This window comes from Saccostrea cucullata, unplaced genomic scaffold, assembly GCF_032062105.1.
Source record: "Saccostrea cucullata isolate Sc308-1 unplaced genomic scaffold, CSIRO_AGI_Scuc_v1 ctg417, whole genome shotgun sequence".
Lineage (NCBI taxonomy): Eukaryota > Metazoa > Mollusca > Bivalvia > Ostreida > Ostreidae > Saccostrea > Saccostrea cuccullata.
In genome coordinates this window covers 149087-166910 of record NW_026923203.1, presented here as the reverse complement: position 1 = coordinate 166910, position 17824 = coordinate 149087, and the positions used below count along the sequence as shown (strand labels likewise).

Below are 17824 nucleotides of genomic sequence, written 5' to 3'. Positions count from 1 at the left end.
CAACAAAGTTGTCAGCATTTTATTGTTCTCTGAATGAGTGAGACGTTTTGAATGGCACTCCTATCGATAAATATTTACATTAAACCAAGCTTTAGTGCTGCTATGGACTTGACACATTTAAAACCGGAAGTCCCTGGTGAAATTTGAAATCTCGATCAGCCTCAAATTTGACATCGGAAAGAAAAAATTCTGTTTTTCTGCAATTTTATTTTTTTTTTGAAAATTCAAAAACCTGAGCGGCGGGTTTGTAAACCTAAAAATAAAAAATGCTGGCCTCAGGACCTTTGACTCTTTCATTAGGAATTGAATAGGGGTCAAGTTTAGATAATGCAGTTCAGAACTTATATGTACATGTAAAGCCTATCACTGTTTATATTTTGAAGTTATATTTAGAGTTTACATCTAGGTTTCAAGTTGAGAAATTTAATAATATCACTTGGATGCAATTTTATTCACGAACTTATGACCTTGACCTTTGACCAAAAAGGAATCTTTTTAAGTCATTGGAAGCTGCTTATGGACCAATTTTCAGAGATTATTTATTTAAAACCAAATTAATACAAACAGATGGGAAAGCAGCTAAAATACAGACAGACATACAAACCCATGTCCCTCACTTCTGATAAATATTGGGAATTTAAGAGTAATATGTGTGAATTTGTTCATTCATTTAAGTTAACCCCCCCCCTCCCCAATATAAATTTTAAAAAAAGATACAAAGTAAAAATGGTTTCTTATCAATTTAAAGGCCAAGTTCACAAGGTGTATAAATTTGTTGACAGAATCAAGGGAACTCCTGCCTACTATGAAATATGATAATTTAATTGCTTAAGATTATAAATTCATATTTTCAACTTTTAACTGTTCTTCTTGTTCATACAACATATGACCATCCATCATAATAATTGTAGAGGTACAATATCTAGCAGCCGAAAATCAATATCTGATATAATTGGCATCATTAGAATCTCATACCCCATCATACCCTTGTGTTCTAATGCATACAGGCGTACAGCACCATTAATTTGAAGTATTATGTTCCAAGTGTAACACAATATTGTAACTGTGCCAGTGACAAGTGTTCCATATTTAATTCAAGGATGCTACAAAATCATGGATTTGAATTACAATTGCACTCGTTAACATTCAAATAATGCACAGCATGCGTACGTTTTATACCCATCTCTGAGAGCTCTCTAAGCCATCATTACATGTGATCAGTTCGATCATGTAAAATGCCATTCTAAAGAATACTAACACCTGTCCGGCAAATAATTTCCCTAAATTATCTTCTTAGTGTCTAATTCCAACAAAAAATAATGTTGAATCGCACCCAATGAACCATTTCAAAAATTTTCCTCCTCCTACTTATTATAAGGTAAACAAATGTTTCTCAGTTAGCAAAACTTCAGTCTTCTTTACATTATCAAAAAATAATATTTAGGTTTACTTTATTAGCCATATTAACCTTGAATTTTCATTCGAAGGTTTTCCAAAGTCTGTGTCTATAAACAGTGTTTTCCTTCAAACTCCAGCTACCAGCCAAATTAACCACTTCAATTGCTAAAAAATTTTGAAATTATTTTTTTGCTCATAACCCTCATCCTCATTTAAGGAAGCTCACTCCAGTGCATATAAACTTTTCATACCTCAAGATAAAGAAGAGCTGCATAAGGATTGTCTTGACAATTACATGCAGTTGTTTTTGTCTTTTGCATGCATTATGTACACACATATTATTAACATGTCTATTGTTTTACCAGTGCAAATCAATCTCCTTTTTCATTCATAATTTTAAGCTTAATTCATGAAGATGATGAAGCTAAACAATAAGTGTCACAATGCATGGTGATAAACATCTTTTTTTCTCTATAATCACATCTGTGGCAAACTTGACACTTTTATTTGCAAGCAGTAAACTTCGAGTACAACTAAAGGTGCAGAGTCCTTTAAGAACATGTTTCCATTCTAAATTAAAAAGAACCCTGGCCCTGAATGAAGATGGCCTTAATAGAACTATAAACATCTGTTTAATTACTGAACATCAGATGTCATATTATAAGGAAACATGGATGACAGTGCAAATTTATAAATTTAACAATAATTTAAATTGTTTGATAGACTTTAAAAATCCTTTCCATGTCTAAAAGCCTCAAACAAAGGTGAAAAAAGCCAGAAAAAAAAGATAAATTTGTTTTCCCATTTTTATAAAGTTTACCATTCGTGATCATCTCAATGTAGTTTATACTGGTATAATTAGCCTGAAATCTGTGTTTATCAGGAATAAATATTTAACTGTGCTTTGCCATGCTGAAATCAGGAACTCCCACTCAGTAGTGGGAATGGAACCCATCAAACGGCCTGCCACGGTCGAACTTTATCACCCAGCGAAAAGGCCAGTCATAATTTACTTATAAACTATAGCTGCCAACTAAGTGATGGTTAACCACCTTTTTCTACCATGAAGGAGTTTTTCATGTTACTAAAAAGAGGGTGAAAAAGCTAAAATAGATCCCCCATTTTCTGTAAAATCACAAAAATAAAATTTGGATGGTCAAAATCCATCTATGCAGGTAAACTGTTACATTCCCTTCCCTCAAAATAATTCTTTTTTTACAACATGCATGGTACTAGCTGCAATAATGTAGCCCTCTCCAAGAGGAAACTCTTAGGATCTCCGTAATGGTGCAGAGCGGGAGCGATTCGCTCCCGCACAGATTCGAAAATAACAGATAAAAAAAATCGGAGAGGGCTACATTATTGCAGCTAGCATGGTACCTATTCAGTGCGTAATTTACTTAAATGAAAGTTAATCTGTTAAGCATTAATTTTTTTAATTTTTAAAAGATCATAATGCCCTGAAGTTGGCAGCCTTGTCAAATGGAGGATATATTCAAATATATGATATAATAGTGACAGAATGATTATAACTGTAAGAAATAGATTTCTCACACATGGAACGACTCTTGTTCTCAACAAGAACTAGGGTGAATGACCTCCCCCAGCCCTCCCTGGTGATTTGGCATGTAAGCCTTTTCTCCTTTTTGTGCACTTCATGCCTTTTTTTGTGCACTTGTCTTTTGACGACCAATTACCATCACAAAAGACAGGGCCGACAGGTATTGATGAGGCATTGTGGGGGATTTCGCAGCAGTTTCTGTAGAAGGCAGACGAGCTGGCATGTGGCGTCTGCAATAAAGCAAGAGGTGACACACCACTTCTGTATTATTTTACAACAGTTATGTAACCACCATATGGCCAAAAAGTGCATGTGGGTTAATTAGAACTGATTACCAACAAAGCTTACAAGTTTTTTTTTAGAGAAAGAGATATTTCTCAAACTGCAAGAGTCTTTGTGTGAAACATTTGTTCTTAAAAAAGAACGAAAAAGAGGTTCATGGGCCAAAAGACTCACCTTACTTATATTGTTTCATGCATTGTATCTTCTAAGATATTTTTCTTATGTTATTCCTATTGCATTTTACCCCTATTCTGATGCAGCTGAATACTCAGTAGCACTAACAGATCAGCATAAAAGTTTCATAAAAATATCTTTGAATAATGTCTCTGAAATTGAACTAAATGGAAAATAGGTCGGACAGCTAGACAGAAATCAGGCATAAACACAGGTAAACCAAGATTTTGTAATTGGGAATTTATGGAATTTCCAATAGGAATTTATATGAAATACCATTCTCTGCAATTTCACATAAATACCTGGTTTTGTATAGTTTGATCGATATCCATACAAAACACTGTTTGAAAGTTGTTTGAAAGAGTTGAAAGTCCTATTCACTTTATTTGTACAATAATCTTGATTTCTCAAATCTTAGGAAATCTTGAGGTTTCCCTCATTATCACCGAGTTCAAGACAATGGGATTTGACTGTACCTCAATTTTTTGTGGAATTTTTTAAAAAAAGCATAAAATTCAAATATTAATTTTTGGAAAAAATTATAGAATTAAGGAATGAGTTGTCTGACCTTTAAAAAAAAATATGTTATATTCTGATGCTGTTTTGTATAATTTAAGGAAATGGAGCTCAATATATAGGACTAATCAAACAAATATAATGACACTTTGAAAATTACACCTTGTCTTATAATCATCCTCCCTCAATCCAATAATTAGAAGACAAGGTATGGATTTAAATGAATATGTAATCAAACTGTTGGCTTAATTCCTTGTTATGGTAGCAGGCCTAGGTTTGACAGACAGGTTTGCTGGGAAAATATTAGCTTTCTGCAACGTGATATTTGGGAATCCTGTCATTGGAAGCTACAAGGATAATGGGATAATGGGCCTGTCTGTGTGTCAGCATCACAGAATGATGGGTTTATAGGGACATGATGAGAAATTAAACACCCGGCAAGGTCAAATCCAAAATAAAAGTACATGCTTCAAAATATTCCAGAAATTCAGTCCTCCACTGTGCACCAAATATTTCTCCATGTGCAAATTTGAAAACAAGTTTTTCTCAAGCCACGTGGTCTGTAGTTATTCAAAAAGCTCTAGTTCTCCTATGAATGGACTGGGAAAGAATGGTTTCTTTTGGATTTGCTTCTTTTAGAAGAATCAAATCTAACAAGAGATGTTTGTAAAACATTTATGCCCCCTCCCCCAAATTATTGGAAATTTTTCTAAGTCCATGCAAGGGACATAACTCTGTCCAAAATGGCTCGATGGAACCCAAAACAGAACTTGACCTAGATTTTCTCATGATAAATCTGTATATCAAATTTCCTTTCAGTATGGGCATAACCACTGCAAAGAAAATGAACAGAAACTGATGGTGGACTTTTTTAACGTCCAAGGGTCATTAGCAAAGCAATATGCCCTCCCTTCTTCGAAGGGGGGGCATACAAATCATAAATCATAAATAAGTATACTGAAATAAAGGTTCATTTAGCAATTTTGATTTTATTTGCATGAAATGGTACTCAAATTATCATATAAGTAATTTATTTCCCCATAAGACCACTAACATTCTGAGGAGTGTGTGATGGCAGACACGTTGTAAGTGATATTATTTTTTTATGACACACCTCTTTTCTCCTCAAGTGACAATCATGGGCTCTGCATTTTGAGTAACAGGAAATCCATCATAAACTTTGCAATAAGTGCACTAAAGAATGAATTACGGCTACAGGAAAATGAAGACTTGTTTTTCATTCATTTCAGGTATATTCAGGGAGTTCAGAACATTTTCTTGATTGACACTTAATACAAGTTGGTTTATTAGTAAATATACATGCTCTCAACCCCCAACCCCACACCCTTAAACCAATCATACACATCTTGTACAGTGGACCTTCAGATATCCAGACGCCAGATATCCCGATGCTTCAGTATCCGGATGATTTTTCATCGAAACGGAATTTTTTAATGCTATTTTGTCTTGTTTAACTGGTAATTCAGGTATTCAGAAAAGATCAGAACATTTATATTGATTGACACTTTAATACAAATTGGTTAATTAGGTAAAAGGCAATATTAAATATACATGCTCTCAACCCCCAACCCCACACCCTTAAACCCATCATACACATCTTGTATACGAAGAACTGCAGTAAAACAAGCTTATAGAAAGAGTCAGGGATCAACACTATGATTGATTATAAATGACTACCGGTAATTTGTTTGATCTATTCAGTCCACAAAATATATCAAAACACCAGGGAATAAAAAAATAACCACATGGTGAATTCAATATATGCAAGTTCAACATAACCATGTTTCACTATAAATAGATATGGCTTTGCATGATTGACCTGTTAATTTATATTATCCCTCCAAAAAATGATTCTGTATCTAATTTCCAGTATCATATGAACAAGGTATATTTATATTAAAGTTTAAAGAAATATTTGTTTTTTTAGAGAAAAACAAAATCCTGTTTGGGAGGAATGTAAGATTGGTTTGCCATGTTTTGGTACCGGTAAATTAATTTTTACACAAAAATGTAATTAATATTTCCTTGACAAAAATGAAAACCACTTTACATAATCCAAAAACCTGTATCCGATTTTTCAACCACCTTATGACGAACGTTGGGGAAACGGTAGAAGTACACAGTGTTAAGTTGACACTTGAGAAATGAGTAAGGACAAGTCAAGACAAAGTTCTGTCGTAAAATAATTATGAAGTCTCATCAGAATTTCAGCTGACACTCCCCTATTTACTGCAGTACCTTGAACTCTAGGAGTAGTTATGAGAAAATTATAAAAATTTGAGCTATATTTGTGCATTATTACATGTCATATACAAATAATAATATGGCATTTGCCATTACATGTATTTAGTAATCATAAAGTCAAATGAGGAAAAAAATATCTATAAAAATAAAAACTTTCATTTATTTATTAAATAATTGTGGTGAAATGCAGCTGGCATTTATTAAATAAACTTCTAATTATTCAACTGCTTTTTACCTTGGAAAATTTATACAATGTACTATAATTTGTTTATTTACCAAATAAATGCATATTGTTTTCATACATACTAGCCATAAAGAAATTTTAAAGTACAAACTGTCAAACTGAATATGTGTGAGTGACAGTATAAATATCAGCAGGTAGTTGACCATGCAAATACCACTCCCCACGCCAAATGATCCACACCTCAGGCCTGCCTTCTTGACCTCAAGAGGTCATCTAGGGGTCATGTAAGGTGAACACTCTAGGTAAATGCCCCTGCTATTCTAACCCTGTCATAACTGGGAATAATTAGAATGATAAATGTTACATATCCCTCGAGTTACTGTCTCAGCATTACATGGAATGCTCCGTCACACAATAGCTACGTATCAGAATTCCTATTGTCAATAATTCAAATCCGCCATTAGTGGACAGAGCTCAATGTCTAATGGTTTTAACATGTATCTTCCAATTTTATAATCTGACAATATAATGAATCATTATGATGGTTTTAAATATAAAATATTTCAAAATTTGTTGCATTTTTCACTATGTGTATATATAACAAAAACATATCTAATTAAAATTTTATCAATGTAAAATATATATTTAAATTTAAATTAATTAGGAAGTATATAAATAAGACATGCCATTAAAACAGCATTTGGAAAGTACAATGCCCTTTACTGACATTAAAATAATGAGGTCTACTAAGAAAATACCAGTAATACATAAACTGCACTGTGGTTGAAAAAAATATGGGATTTTTTTTTAAGAATGAAGCTGCTTTTGAGACACCCCATCATCATAAATAAAAGCTAGCTGGTCATTTTCTCTCTCACACAAATGTCAGAAGATGAGTAAAATGAAATATATACATGATACATATCTGCCACAGAAAAAAATCTCTTAACAGCAGTAGTTATCAATGTCAGACTGATGATATAGTGCAGGGGTGAGGGAAGGTGACGTATATTGTATGAACTGGCACCTGCCTCCGTTGACAGAAAAGAATGGCTTCCTTCTGCCCCAGCTCTCTCAAACCTCTTTTTAGAAATGTCAGAACATTTATTAAACAGTGCAAACTTTGATTACTCTTCATGTCCAAAACAATTAGAACCACTCGGCTGGAATTGCCTTTACTCCAAGAATTTAACAGACACGATTTTATCATCTTCATTAATTTAAAATCATAATGTGAACCTGTTTTAGTGAAATCATATTTTCACACCCATGACAATATGTCAAAAGGAACTACAGTTGAATATCAGTATACCAAACATTATTTTGTTCAGTACTAGGGATAAGCTGAAGTCAGATGTCTGCATTCCTTGGCTAAGACAAACACTGTAGTCTCCATTAACTTCAAAATCTTAAGAAGTCTTATCAAGGTCAAGAGAGTGAGGTTTGACTGTAGGTTAAAATTATCATTTAAAAGCATAATGATTGAAAGACTATGATTTGTAATGCACTATGTCAAGAGTACTTTAAATGTTTAAAAATATTTTAACATTGGTCCAGCACAGAAAATTAAGTATGCAAAGCTGAACTTTGATGCCTTGGACACAGATATCTGGAATACATTGGATGTTTTGAAGTTATAGTTGGAAATCTATCTACTTTTTGTGTAGTTTAACCCCAGTATCTGGAATTCCCAAATATCTTTACATTTTTTCTTGGTCCCATTGAGTTTGAGAAAATGAAGTTTGACTATTCTAGTAATTCTTCAAAAAAAAAAATCAACATTTCAAAATTTTCAAAACATATTTTGAATGTTTATCCTACTTGTAATAATTTTGATCGATCTTTCTACTTTGTAAAAATGGTATTTTTTCTCCCAAAGGCATCCCCCAATCTGTAGATTTAGGAGGGTAAAAAACCTCAGAACTTGTAAAGTGATGAATGATGGAATTTATCAGAAGAAACAACCCTGCTTCTCTCCAAGAATTCTCCAGAAAAAATGGACTTAAAAACTATAAGATCATCTGTGTATAATGAATCATAGTCAAGCATAAGATAGCTTATCATACAAATGTCAACACAGAGGTACACAAATCCCATAGCTGTCAAAATTCATAAGATCGACCCAGATTAAAAACATCTTTTTCAAACCAGTAATGACAATTTAGGAACCAAAATAAGCATGGTTCAACCAGGGCAGACACAACTGAAAAATCATTAATGAAAATAAATAGGAAATCTAAATACAGGTTTCATTTATTTTAATGAAATATTGACTTTAAGAAAGCTATTGATCTTTGTCAATTCATACGATTCATAACTCTCTTATTCACTCATACATAAAAGTTTGATTCATCACTAATAATTGCCAGAAGATCACTATTAATAATTGAAATGCACACAATTTCTACATTTCTTGCTATGCAAAAGATGACCAATTTGGCCTTGTTAATTTCTTTTTTCATGGAATTAAGGTTGTTTATGCCAGTGTGAGTTATCTCTCTTATCAGAGGGTAGAGGCATAGGTACCTTAAGAAAGTGGACACTGTTAGCTGAACTACTCCAATATATGGATAAAGTAGTACCTGAAAAATTACTATTTGCACATATTCCTACATTTCAAGGATTTCTACAAACTGATATGTCTGAATATGTTCTAGTGTCCAATATTAAGGGTATGTAGTTCCTATGCGACAGCTTGTAAATATAGATAAGCAGTAATTTGGTTTCCACTTGTCCTTCAGTGTTCACCATATTACTGTCAAACATATCAAAAGGTTGACAGCTTCTGTTCTATCCTACTGTCAACCTCACATGGTTGACAGTTGACAGTTCCCATTGTATTCTACTGTCAACCAAAGACAGTTGACAATTAACAATTTTTCCCTTAAAATAAAAGAAATTTTTCCCTTAAAATAAAAGAACACAACACGAGGATGCTTAACAAGTAAAGGCTTTGCTGTTCTTCTCTGAACAAATCTGAATCCCCTTTATCCAAGGATAGTTTAATTGTGAGAAGTTTGGTTGAAATTGGCCCAGTGGTTCTGGAGAAGAAGTGGAAAATGTGAAAAGTTTACAGACAGAAAGACAGATGCCATACAAAATGTGATCAGAAAAGCTCACTTGAGCTTTCAGCCTTATCCTTAATATGTGCTAGAGATGTTTATTAATGTCTTTTATATTAACTTCTTTTTTTTTTTTTTTTTACATTTAATGGTACATTATTTATATGAACAAAATTTAAGGACAAAAATAGCAACAATCTGCGCAGCAGTACATTTCATTCACATTAATACAATCAGGAAATAGCAATGTAATTACAGGAATGTGCATACAGATTATACATGTAAATACTGTCTCATTGGTCTATTCTCATCCAAATTTATTCTTATCATTATAATTATAAAATGCCTCTGGAAATTAATAATTTACACAGACAAAAAAAAATTTCACAATTTGTGGTTTGTTTATGACAACATGCAAAGATCTGTATCCAATATGCATTTTCTAATCAAGTACATGTACAACTAATTTAAAGCCTGTTTCAAATATGACACCAATATTTTTGTAAGTTTCTGTAAAATTGATGATGCTTTTGATCCCCTGACCTTGTAAGGCCTTGATCTACTGACATCTTGTATCTTCTGGTGAGAGACATGTTCAGCTCTCTTTCTGCAGTGCATCTCTGGTTTTTCTGCTTCATTAGAAGACCTCTAACCTTTTTTTAACATCTCCAACAAACACGATTAATTCAGGCAGGCTCTGAACTTAGACAGGAGACCTGTCAAAACCTAGCATCCAGATCGCCAGGAAATGTGATGAAAAAAGTGAAAGCTGTCAGCCTGTAAATTGTACAGCATGTTTACTGTGGAAACTTGAGGAAACACTGACAGACAAACAGAACTCATTTCCTGTCAAAAGATACCAAACCTCAGGATATTTCAAGGAGTCTCTCAAAACACTCATTTGAAACTCCCCACTTCTTTCATACATTTTCATTCAAAAACCAATATTAAAGCACAGCTCTGTCAATATCAAACTCTCTCCAATTTTCATGTTAACTTTTTTTCATCACCATATTTCAAAGTGAACAAGTTATTTTCGCATGTTTTTTGTTTATTTTATACTTTTATCAGTTTTTAAAGCTAACAAACAGTTATTTGATTGAAAACATTAAATACATAAAGATGTCTTCAGTTACTGCAGAAATAACTGGCCTGAAAACATCACACTTTGACATGGTCCCTAGTTCCTGTCAGGGATCTGTTAGTTGTAGGGTTTTTTATGAGATAATGGGACATAACAAGCCAGAGCCAGCATCTTCAGCCAGCAGTGATTAACAAGATAAGTCAGCTCTTATCTCCCTCCATACAACAGCTCATCACATCTGTCCAGGTATTTAAGGACACCCTGTTTGTTTGTCTATCTGTTGTGATTGGCAATAGAATGTGATAGGATGAATTAAGGAATGTTATCAGAAACTCAGATAACTGCTGCAGGCCTGCTTCCTTATTTTGATTCATAACAGAATGTAAGATGCTCCATGGTCACTGAGATATTATTTGGGTACTAATTGCTTGCTGGAATTTGTATGAAAGCCAAAAAGATCCTAAAATAATAATCATATGCATTCTTTCATAGGCAATGTTATTCATAATTTTCGTTCCAGTACCAAGTCAGTTATAGAATATTTCAATTAATAGACAATATAGCTATAATAATTCATCCTCATAACAGAATGTAAGATGCTCCATGGTCATTGAGATATTACTTGGGTACTAATTGCTTGCTGGAATTTGTATAAAAGCAAAAAAGATCATAAAACTAGAACTGTCCAATCGGGACAAAATACCCCCCGCTGGGTTTTTCAGAAGTAAGTTTTTGTATAATAAAGATATGTATCAAACACGAATTATAAAATTTTTCTTCCAGTGACCTTGAACTTCCCCAAATGACCTTGGGTCAAGGTCATGACACACCCTGCATGGGCAATCTTTGTGAAATAAGAACCTACCAAGTTTATCAATGATACACAAGTGACCTTGAACTTCCCCACATGACCTTGGGTCAAGGTCATTTTTAATCTGTTCCTACCAAGTTTATCCTTAAGAAAGATATGGACCGGACACGAATTATTAAATTTTTCTACCAGTGACCTTGAACTTCCCCAAATGACCTTGGGTCAAGGTCATGACACACCCTTGGGTCATGGGCAATCTTTATATGAAATGAAAACCTACCAAGTTTATCCATAAGAAAGATATAGCTTATGAAATTTTTCTTCCAGTAACCTTGAACTTCCACAAATGACCTTGGGTCAAGGTCATGACACACCCTTGGGTCATGGGCAATCTTTGTGTGAAATTTTTATCCATAAAAGATATGTGTCAAACATGAATTTTGAAATTTTTCACTGACCTTGAACTTCCCCAAATGACCTTTAAGGTCATGACACACCCTTGGGTCAAGGGCAATCTTTGTGTGAAATGAGAACATACCAAGTTTATCCAATGGAAACAAAATTTTTTCTTCCAACCTTGAATTCCCCAAATGACCTTGGGTCAAGGTCATGACACACCCTTATTATGAGCAATCTTAATGTAAAAATGTCCCTCTGTAAGAAATCCGGACACGATTGCACAAACTGCTGAGAATAGACGGGAGACTGATTCCTATATACCCCCCCAAACTTCCTTTGCGGGGGGTATAATAATAATCATATGCATTCTTTCATAGGCAATGTTATTGATAATTTCCGTTCCAGTACCAAGTCAGTTATAGAATATTTCAATTAATAGACAATATAGCTATAATAATTCATCCTCATATCAAGCAGATAGATACAGGTCTCCTCTCTCCTCAATGTTCAATGACATACTGATGTCCACTAAATGATACACACGTCAAATTTTTAACTGTTCATTTTCGTTGAAATGAAAACTCACTTTGATTTGCTAGATTTACTCCATACTAAAAGTGCTAAATAATTTACAAACCCGCTCATTTTCTAAATTTTGCTGATTTTCTGTTCACTGCTAACTATTTATTTATCATCACAAATGGAAAAAAAAAAATAAAAAATACATAGCAAAATTATTCGAAGTAAAAACTGAAATAAATATAAACTGCTAATGGTTACACAGAGATAAGGATATAACTGCAATAAAAGGTGCACAAAACACAATGTACTCTGGGAACAAGTTTTCTTAACACAATTCAGAAACTCAGCAGATCTAACTAATTGTTTAGCTACAAAGGAAAAAAATCATGTTAATGGTTACACAAAGATAAGGATATGCCATGACCTTTTTACAACACTGAATTACACTGACCTTGGCACAATGGTTATCAGAACCCTGAACAAAGGTCATTTGGTGTACATAAATTTAATATGTAAATGTTAAAATCAGAGGATACATCATATGCCTCAAGGTCAAGGTAAATTTGTCAAGGTAAATTTTCTCTCAATTACTGGTACAACTGTGCCACACTTGGGTGTTCAAGTATTTTTTCATAGCATATGCAGTTAAAATATCACTGGCAAGAGTTATTCAACCTAGGCCATTTTGATGCAGCTAAGTTTGCAATGTTGAACTCTAAAAAAAAATGTAAGTAACCATATTTTTATATGCTATACCCTAGGACAATACAATCAGATACATTATCTAATAGCAATTACCCAGGTACTGAAATTAAAAGCACCTGATAATTAAAGACGTAAGCTGTTAAAATTTCTGCTCCGATGCTGTCGGAAGTGCCTTATTTTTCCGTAAGCAATGTCTTCTTCTAAATTTTCTCCTACATTTCTGAAAATTGTGAGATCAAAGAATGAGAAATAGGTAGACAGTTATCAAAACTGATCATGCATGATGAAAGTCTCACTAATTACACAAAATCCCTGGTAGCCATATTTTTATATTGTTTTGTTTTTTGGTTAATTTTGCTGTTAGCATACTACCAATTTCTCACAGTACTCAAAATTATTATACAATCTAAATAAATGGCAAAATAATCAAAATAAAAACTGATATTAATCTCCCATTAAAATCATCGTAAATTGATGCAGCGATGAGGGGACACTTTGATCAGCTACAATGAACCATGAGGCCTTCAGGGCAGGTAACTCTGCGAAAAGATGGTCAAAAATGTAAAGTACTTTTGTGACCATTTTTTTAATTCAACAAATCAATTTGTCCACTATATATCTGGTATCCAGACAAGCTTTGTGGACAATCGTAATATACAACGGTCACAGATGTCTGTAAATTTCAGCCCCCAGTGTGTTGTCAGCTATCGTACCAGATTCATAGGCACATGACAAACAGTTATGATGAATAGCCTTAGTTAATGCCATGATAAATTTTACACACCTGTCCAATACACATTGATTTCTTCCACATGATTAATTAATGCCACACTTGGCATGGACATTATGTAATCATTGATTGCATTTTTTTTTCAATTGCACAGTTAAGAAAAATTATCATAAATTTTCATAATTCTGAACTAATAACAGTAAAGTTTGCTTTTGGAACACAGGCAATATTTGCTAACTCAAACATATTCTTCCACTGAAATAGAATATGGTGTTTGTTTAAAATAATTTTTTTTCTTTTTATTTCTCTCTTCCTTATCAATATTTCAGATTTATATTATTTTTCATTCAAATAAGGAAGTCCAATCTTAAAAAAACCCAAACAATTTAAGAAATACCACCAGATATACTTTTGACAGCAGAGGGGCAATCTTTGGTCATACTGCCAACAGTAATCAGTTTCATTATTTTCAGAATGTTATAAACCTCCCAAGGAGAAGTTTAAATCACTAAGAAGTGCAAATCTCCCAGATTTTAGAATTCTTTTTCAAAAAGTCTCCTTCAAGACATTTGTCTTTCCTGACAAGGGAAATAACTTTTTTTTCTAAATTCCATCAGAGAATGCATATGAACTTGATTCTTTATGACAGACCTAATGATGCAAGAAGTTGAGAACGTCAACTATAATAAATACATAACTGTATTGTATACCGACATAAATTTCTGAGCTCTCTGTCAAATACATTTTTCACTTCAGCTGCTAGCTATTAATGTCCAAGTATTCAGGTTTTGCAATATGTTTCTTTTTTTCCTAGTATGCTATATTGCTAACTTATATCCCCTCCATCTTATATGCTAATATTTACATTCATTAGTATTTTTTTGTACCCTGGGAGTAAAAAAAAAGTTCTTATCATTTGAATTCATAAGGTTTGTCCTACGTACATATTGCCCTGCAAAAAGATATATTTGGCAGGGGTTGCATGGAATATTAGATGAATAAATTTCAAGGAAGTCATAAAAATTCAATTGTATTAAATTTATCTTTGAATTTATTTTTATTAACTGTTATATTGATTTAAAATATGAAGGAAATATGTTCTAAAGATAGGAATTTTTTGGTTTATGGAAACAAAAGTGAAAATTGTTTAATATTACTGCTAACAATGCCCTCTAAATTTATACAAATGACTAGGTGCTTTGTTCTTTGTATAACCTAACAAACACTAGAAACAAAACCATTATTCCTTAAATACCCCCACCCCTCTTCAACCGTTTTTATGAATAATTAATATTTGGCTTTATTGTATTAAAATACTGCTTTTTTACTAATAAGTGATCAGTATTCATATTGGCATATGGACCATTTAAAAGCCTAACATTGCCAAACATCAATAGATAATTAACAAAGAACACATATTTTTAAAAAAACACAAAACAAAACAAAAATTCCATTGCGTGTCCTATGAGTATGGAGCACTTTTTCATTTATTTCATCAAATTTACGTCAAATAAAGACAGATCAGAATGGGCCATTATCTTTAGATATGTTCTAGCAAATACTGTTTTAAACCAACAAATTATTTCTAACTCAATTTGCACATAAATCAAATGAACAATTACATGCTTTATGATTAGTACGAAAAATCAATACTCCGTACACAATAATCTGCTTTTCTCAAAAATATTCCGCGTAAATGCCAGAGAAATTTTCCAATTTCTCCAGACAATGTGTCACCATTACAATATAAAGGACGACAGTAAAATTCCGAGTTAGTTCTCCCGCGCTCTAAACAACATCAGATAATTCGGATTCAGTCGATCTGATCCCCGCACTGGCACGACAATAACCATTCATCAGCAATTTTAAATTATCCCCCTCTCCCATCTGTCCGTCACATTTTGTCATTAGAGATTTGTGACGTAATCTTCGCACGTAACGTGTGCGCGACCAATATGACTCACCTCTCCATGCTTGACTGGCTTCATCCAACCACGTGACAGCAGCATTCTGTAGGCAGTTTCTGTCGCCTAAAATCAGTAAAAATGTTCTTTAAAAAAATTGGAAAGCACATTTAATTTAGCAAATTAACAGAGTTCTTATTTCTTGAATTTCTGCAAGAACTGCTGCTATTTATGTCATCGGTTATGTATTTAAGATAATAAATTTATGAATATTTAGCATTGTAAATAGTATATAGTTAAACACAAACTTAAAATAAAAAAGAAAAACACAAAAAACTTCAGTAAAGCTTTAGGCCTTTCATTCTATCTTCATAAATAAAATAAATAAGATAGAATGAAAGGCCTAAAGCTTTACTGAAGTTTTTCGTGTTTTTCTTTTTTATTTTAAATACCTATTTAATTCCGACCATTCAGACTTTTTATAGGATTATCTATGTTAAACACATATATATATACATCCATGTACATGTAAAAACAAAAGAAATATCTATATCCAGTAGATCTAATCAATATGACAATAAAGCTTTAATGTTATTAAACAAAGAGCCCTTATGTTTTAACAAGGAGTCATGCCTTTATTTTTCAGACATGTACACTGTATGAATTATTACTTTTGTGAAAATTACTTCGAAAATTAATCAGGCATATTTTACATAAGAGAATATGACTATAGTAAACTATCATTTTCTAATACAGTAGCTTGCTTAGTTCATTATCATGATCTGAAGGCAATATATCACACACGGCGAGGTGACTACTATAGTTTGCAGGGCATATTATCCCATTTTCTAATTTTACACATTCATTCATCAATGCGTAATGAATTATATAAGCCATTAATCACGGAGCTAGATGTATTAGTTGACAGCGGGACTTTGACGTCTGCTTCCATTGGAAGCTTTTATGGGATTACATTTTATCTTCTGCTTCTTGTCTTCTTGAATGGGAAATGACAAATGCTCATTTCACATTCCATCTCGGTGTGCACTCGACATGTTAAGTCAACCAAAAAATACTGAAAGATCTGCGCTCACACAAACATATAAATTTCAGGAAGAAAAAATCACATCGACTGAAACTAAAAAACTTCCCTGGGATTAACTTTTCTTTGCGTTCGCTAATGCCCACCCTGCTACAAGAGATTTTAAATGATTTAATGAATCTAAATTAATTCAAACTCTTTTTAATGTGCAGATTTTATTTGCACAAAATTTGTAACTGGATCTAAAACCAAAAATTAATTTATATGAATATTTTAATATTTGTCATGACTTGTGCAATTGATCAATGCTCATTTAAACATTTCATATTTTTGTTACCTACACTGACTAAGAAATCTTAACAACAAATGACATCATCAATGGACAGAAATGAACCAAAAATGATCACAAAAAATCTGTTCAACTGTACAATTGCTGGACTATAGATGGCCTAATGGCAAATATTACTGCCAACTGTCATACAAACAATTTATTAAGGCACCAGCCACTATAAAAACCAAACATGTAACTCAATTCAAGATATACTTTCTGGGTCAGTGTTTTCAGTTCATAACTCATTGCTGTTTTTGAAAGTGAGTTGTTATTTTTTGTGGTCTACTTGTTTCACAGCAGAAGCCGAATGGTGGAATTAAAAGAGATAATTTTTGCCAGATTTGCGTACTTGAAAACCCTGGGCCAACAATGCGACACGCGGTGGGATATTGAATCGGCCCAGCTTCGGCTAAGAGGTTAATTCCACTTGGCATTTACTGCAGAAATTGCCAGGCTTGCAGTCACAAAGCCTCATCAGCAGTCGAATGTCACGCTTCACTGATCACCACCAGCTTATTGCCGTGCATCAGTGAATACAAAATAACAACATCCCGTCAATCAGCTTGCGATTTTTTTCATCAAAACTCACATCTGCATGATGCCAGCTTCCATAATCTCTTAAAATCGGAAAATAAAATGGCCTCTGCAGTGCAACAGGGAACTTATGGAGCTCTTAAAACTTTAATCATTTCATATTATATGTGTTAATTTTGCACACATATTGAGTTTCATGAAAAATTCATTCCACAATCAATGTATGAATGACTATGCAAAAGTATAATATTCCCCAAAGAAAAAATGCCTGATCCTTTTTAAATGCATAATTTTCTATTAATGTCATGTGTATTCAAAAA

At 33.1% G+C, this 17824-nt stretch overlaps 1 protein-coding gene across 2 annotated transcripts in view; it reads right to left on the bottom strand.

Annotated features, from left to right (window-relative positions):
• The window catches only part of LOC134263438 (transmembrane protein 135-like), a 62524-nt gene that overhangs the window by 30152 nt on the left and 14548 nt on the right, over positions 1–17824 (bottom strand). For both annotated transcript variants that reach the window (XM_062745787.1, XM_062745786.1), the window contains exon 5: positions 15658–15723. In XM_062745787.1, coding sequence (XP_062601771.1) covers positions 15658–15723 — 66 coding nt within the window. The remainder of the gene's footprint in view (positions 1–15657; positions 15724–17824) is intronic.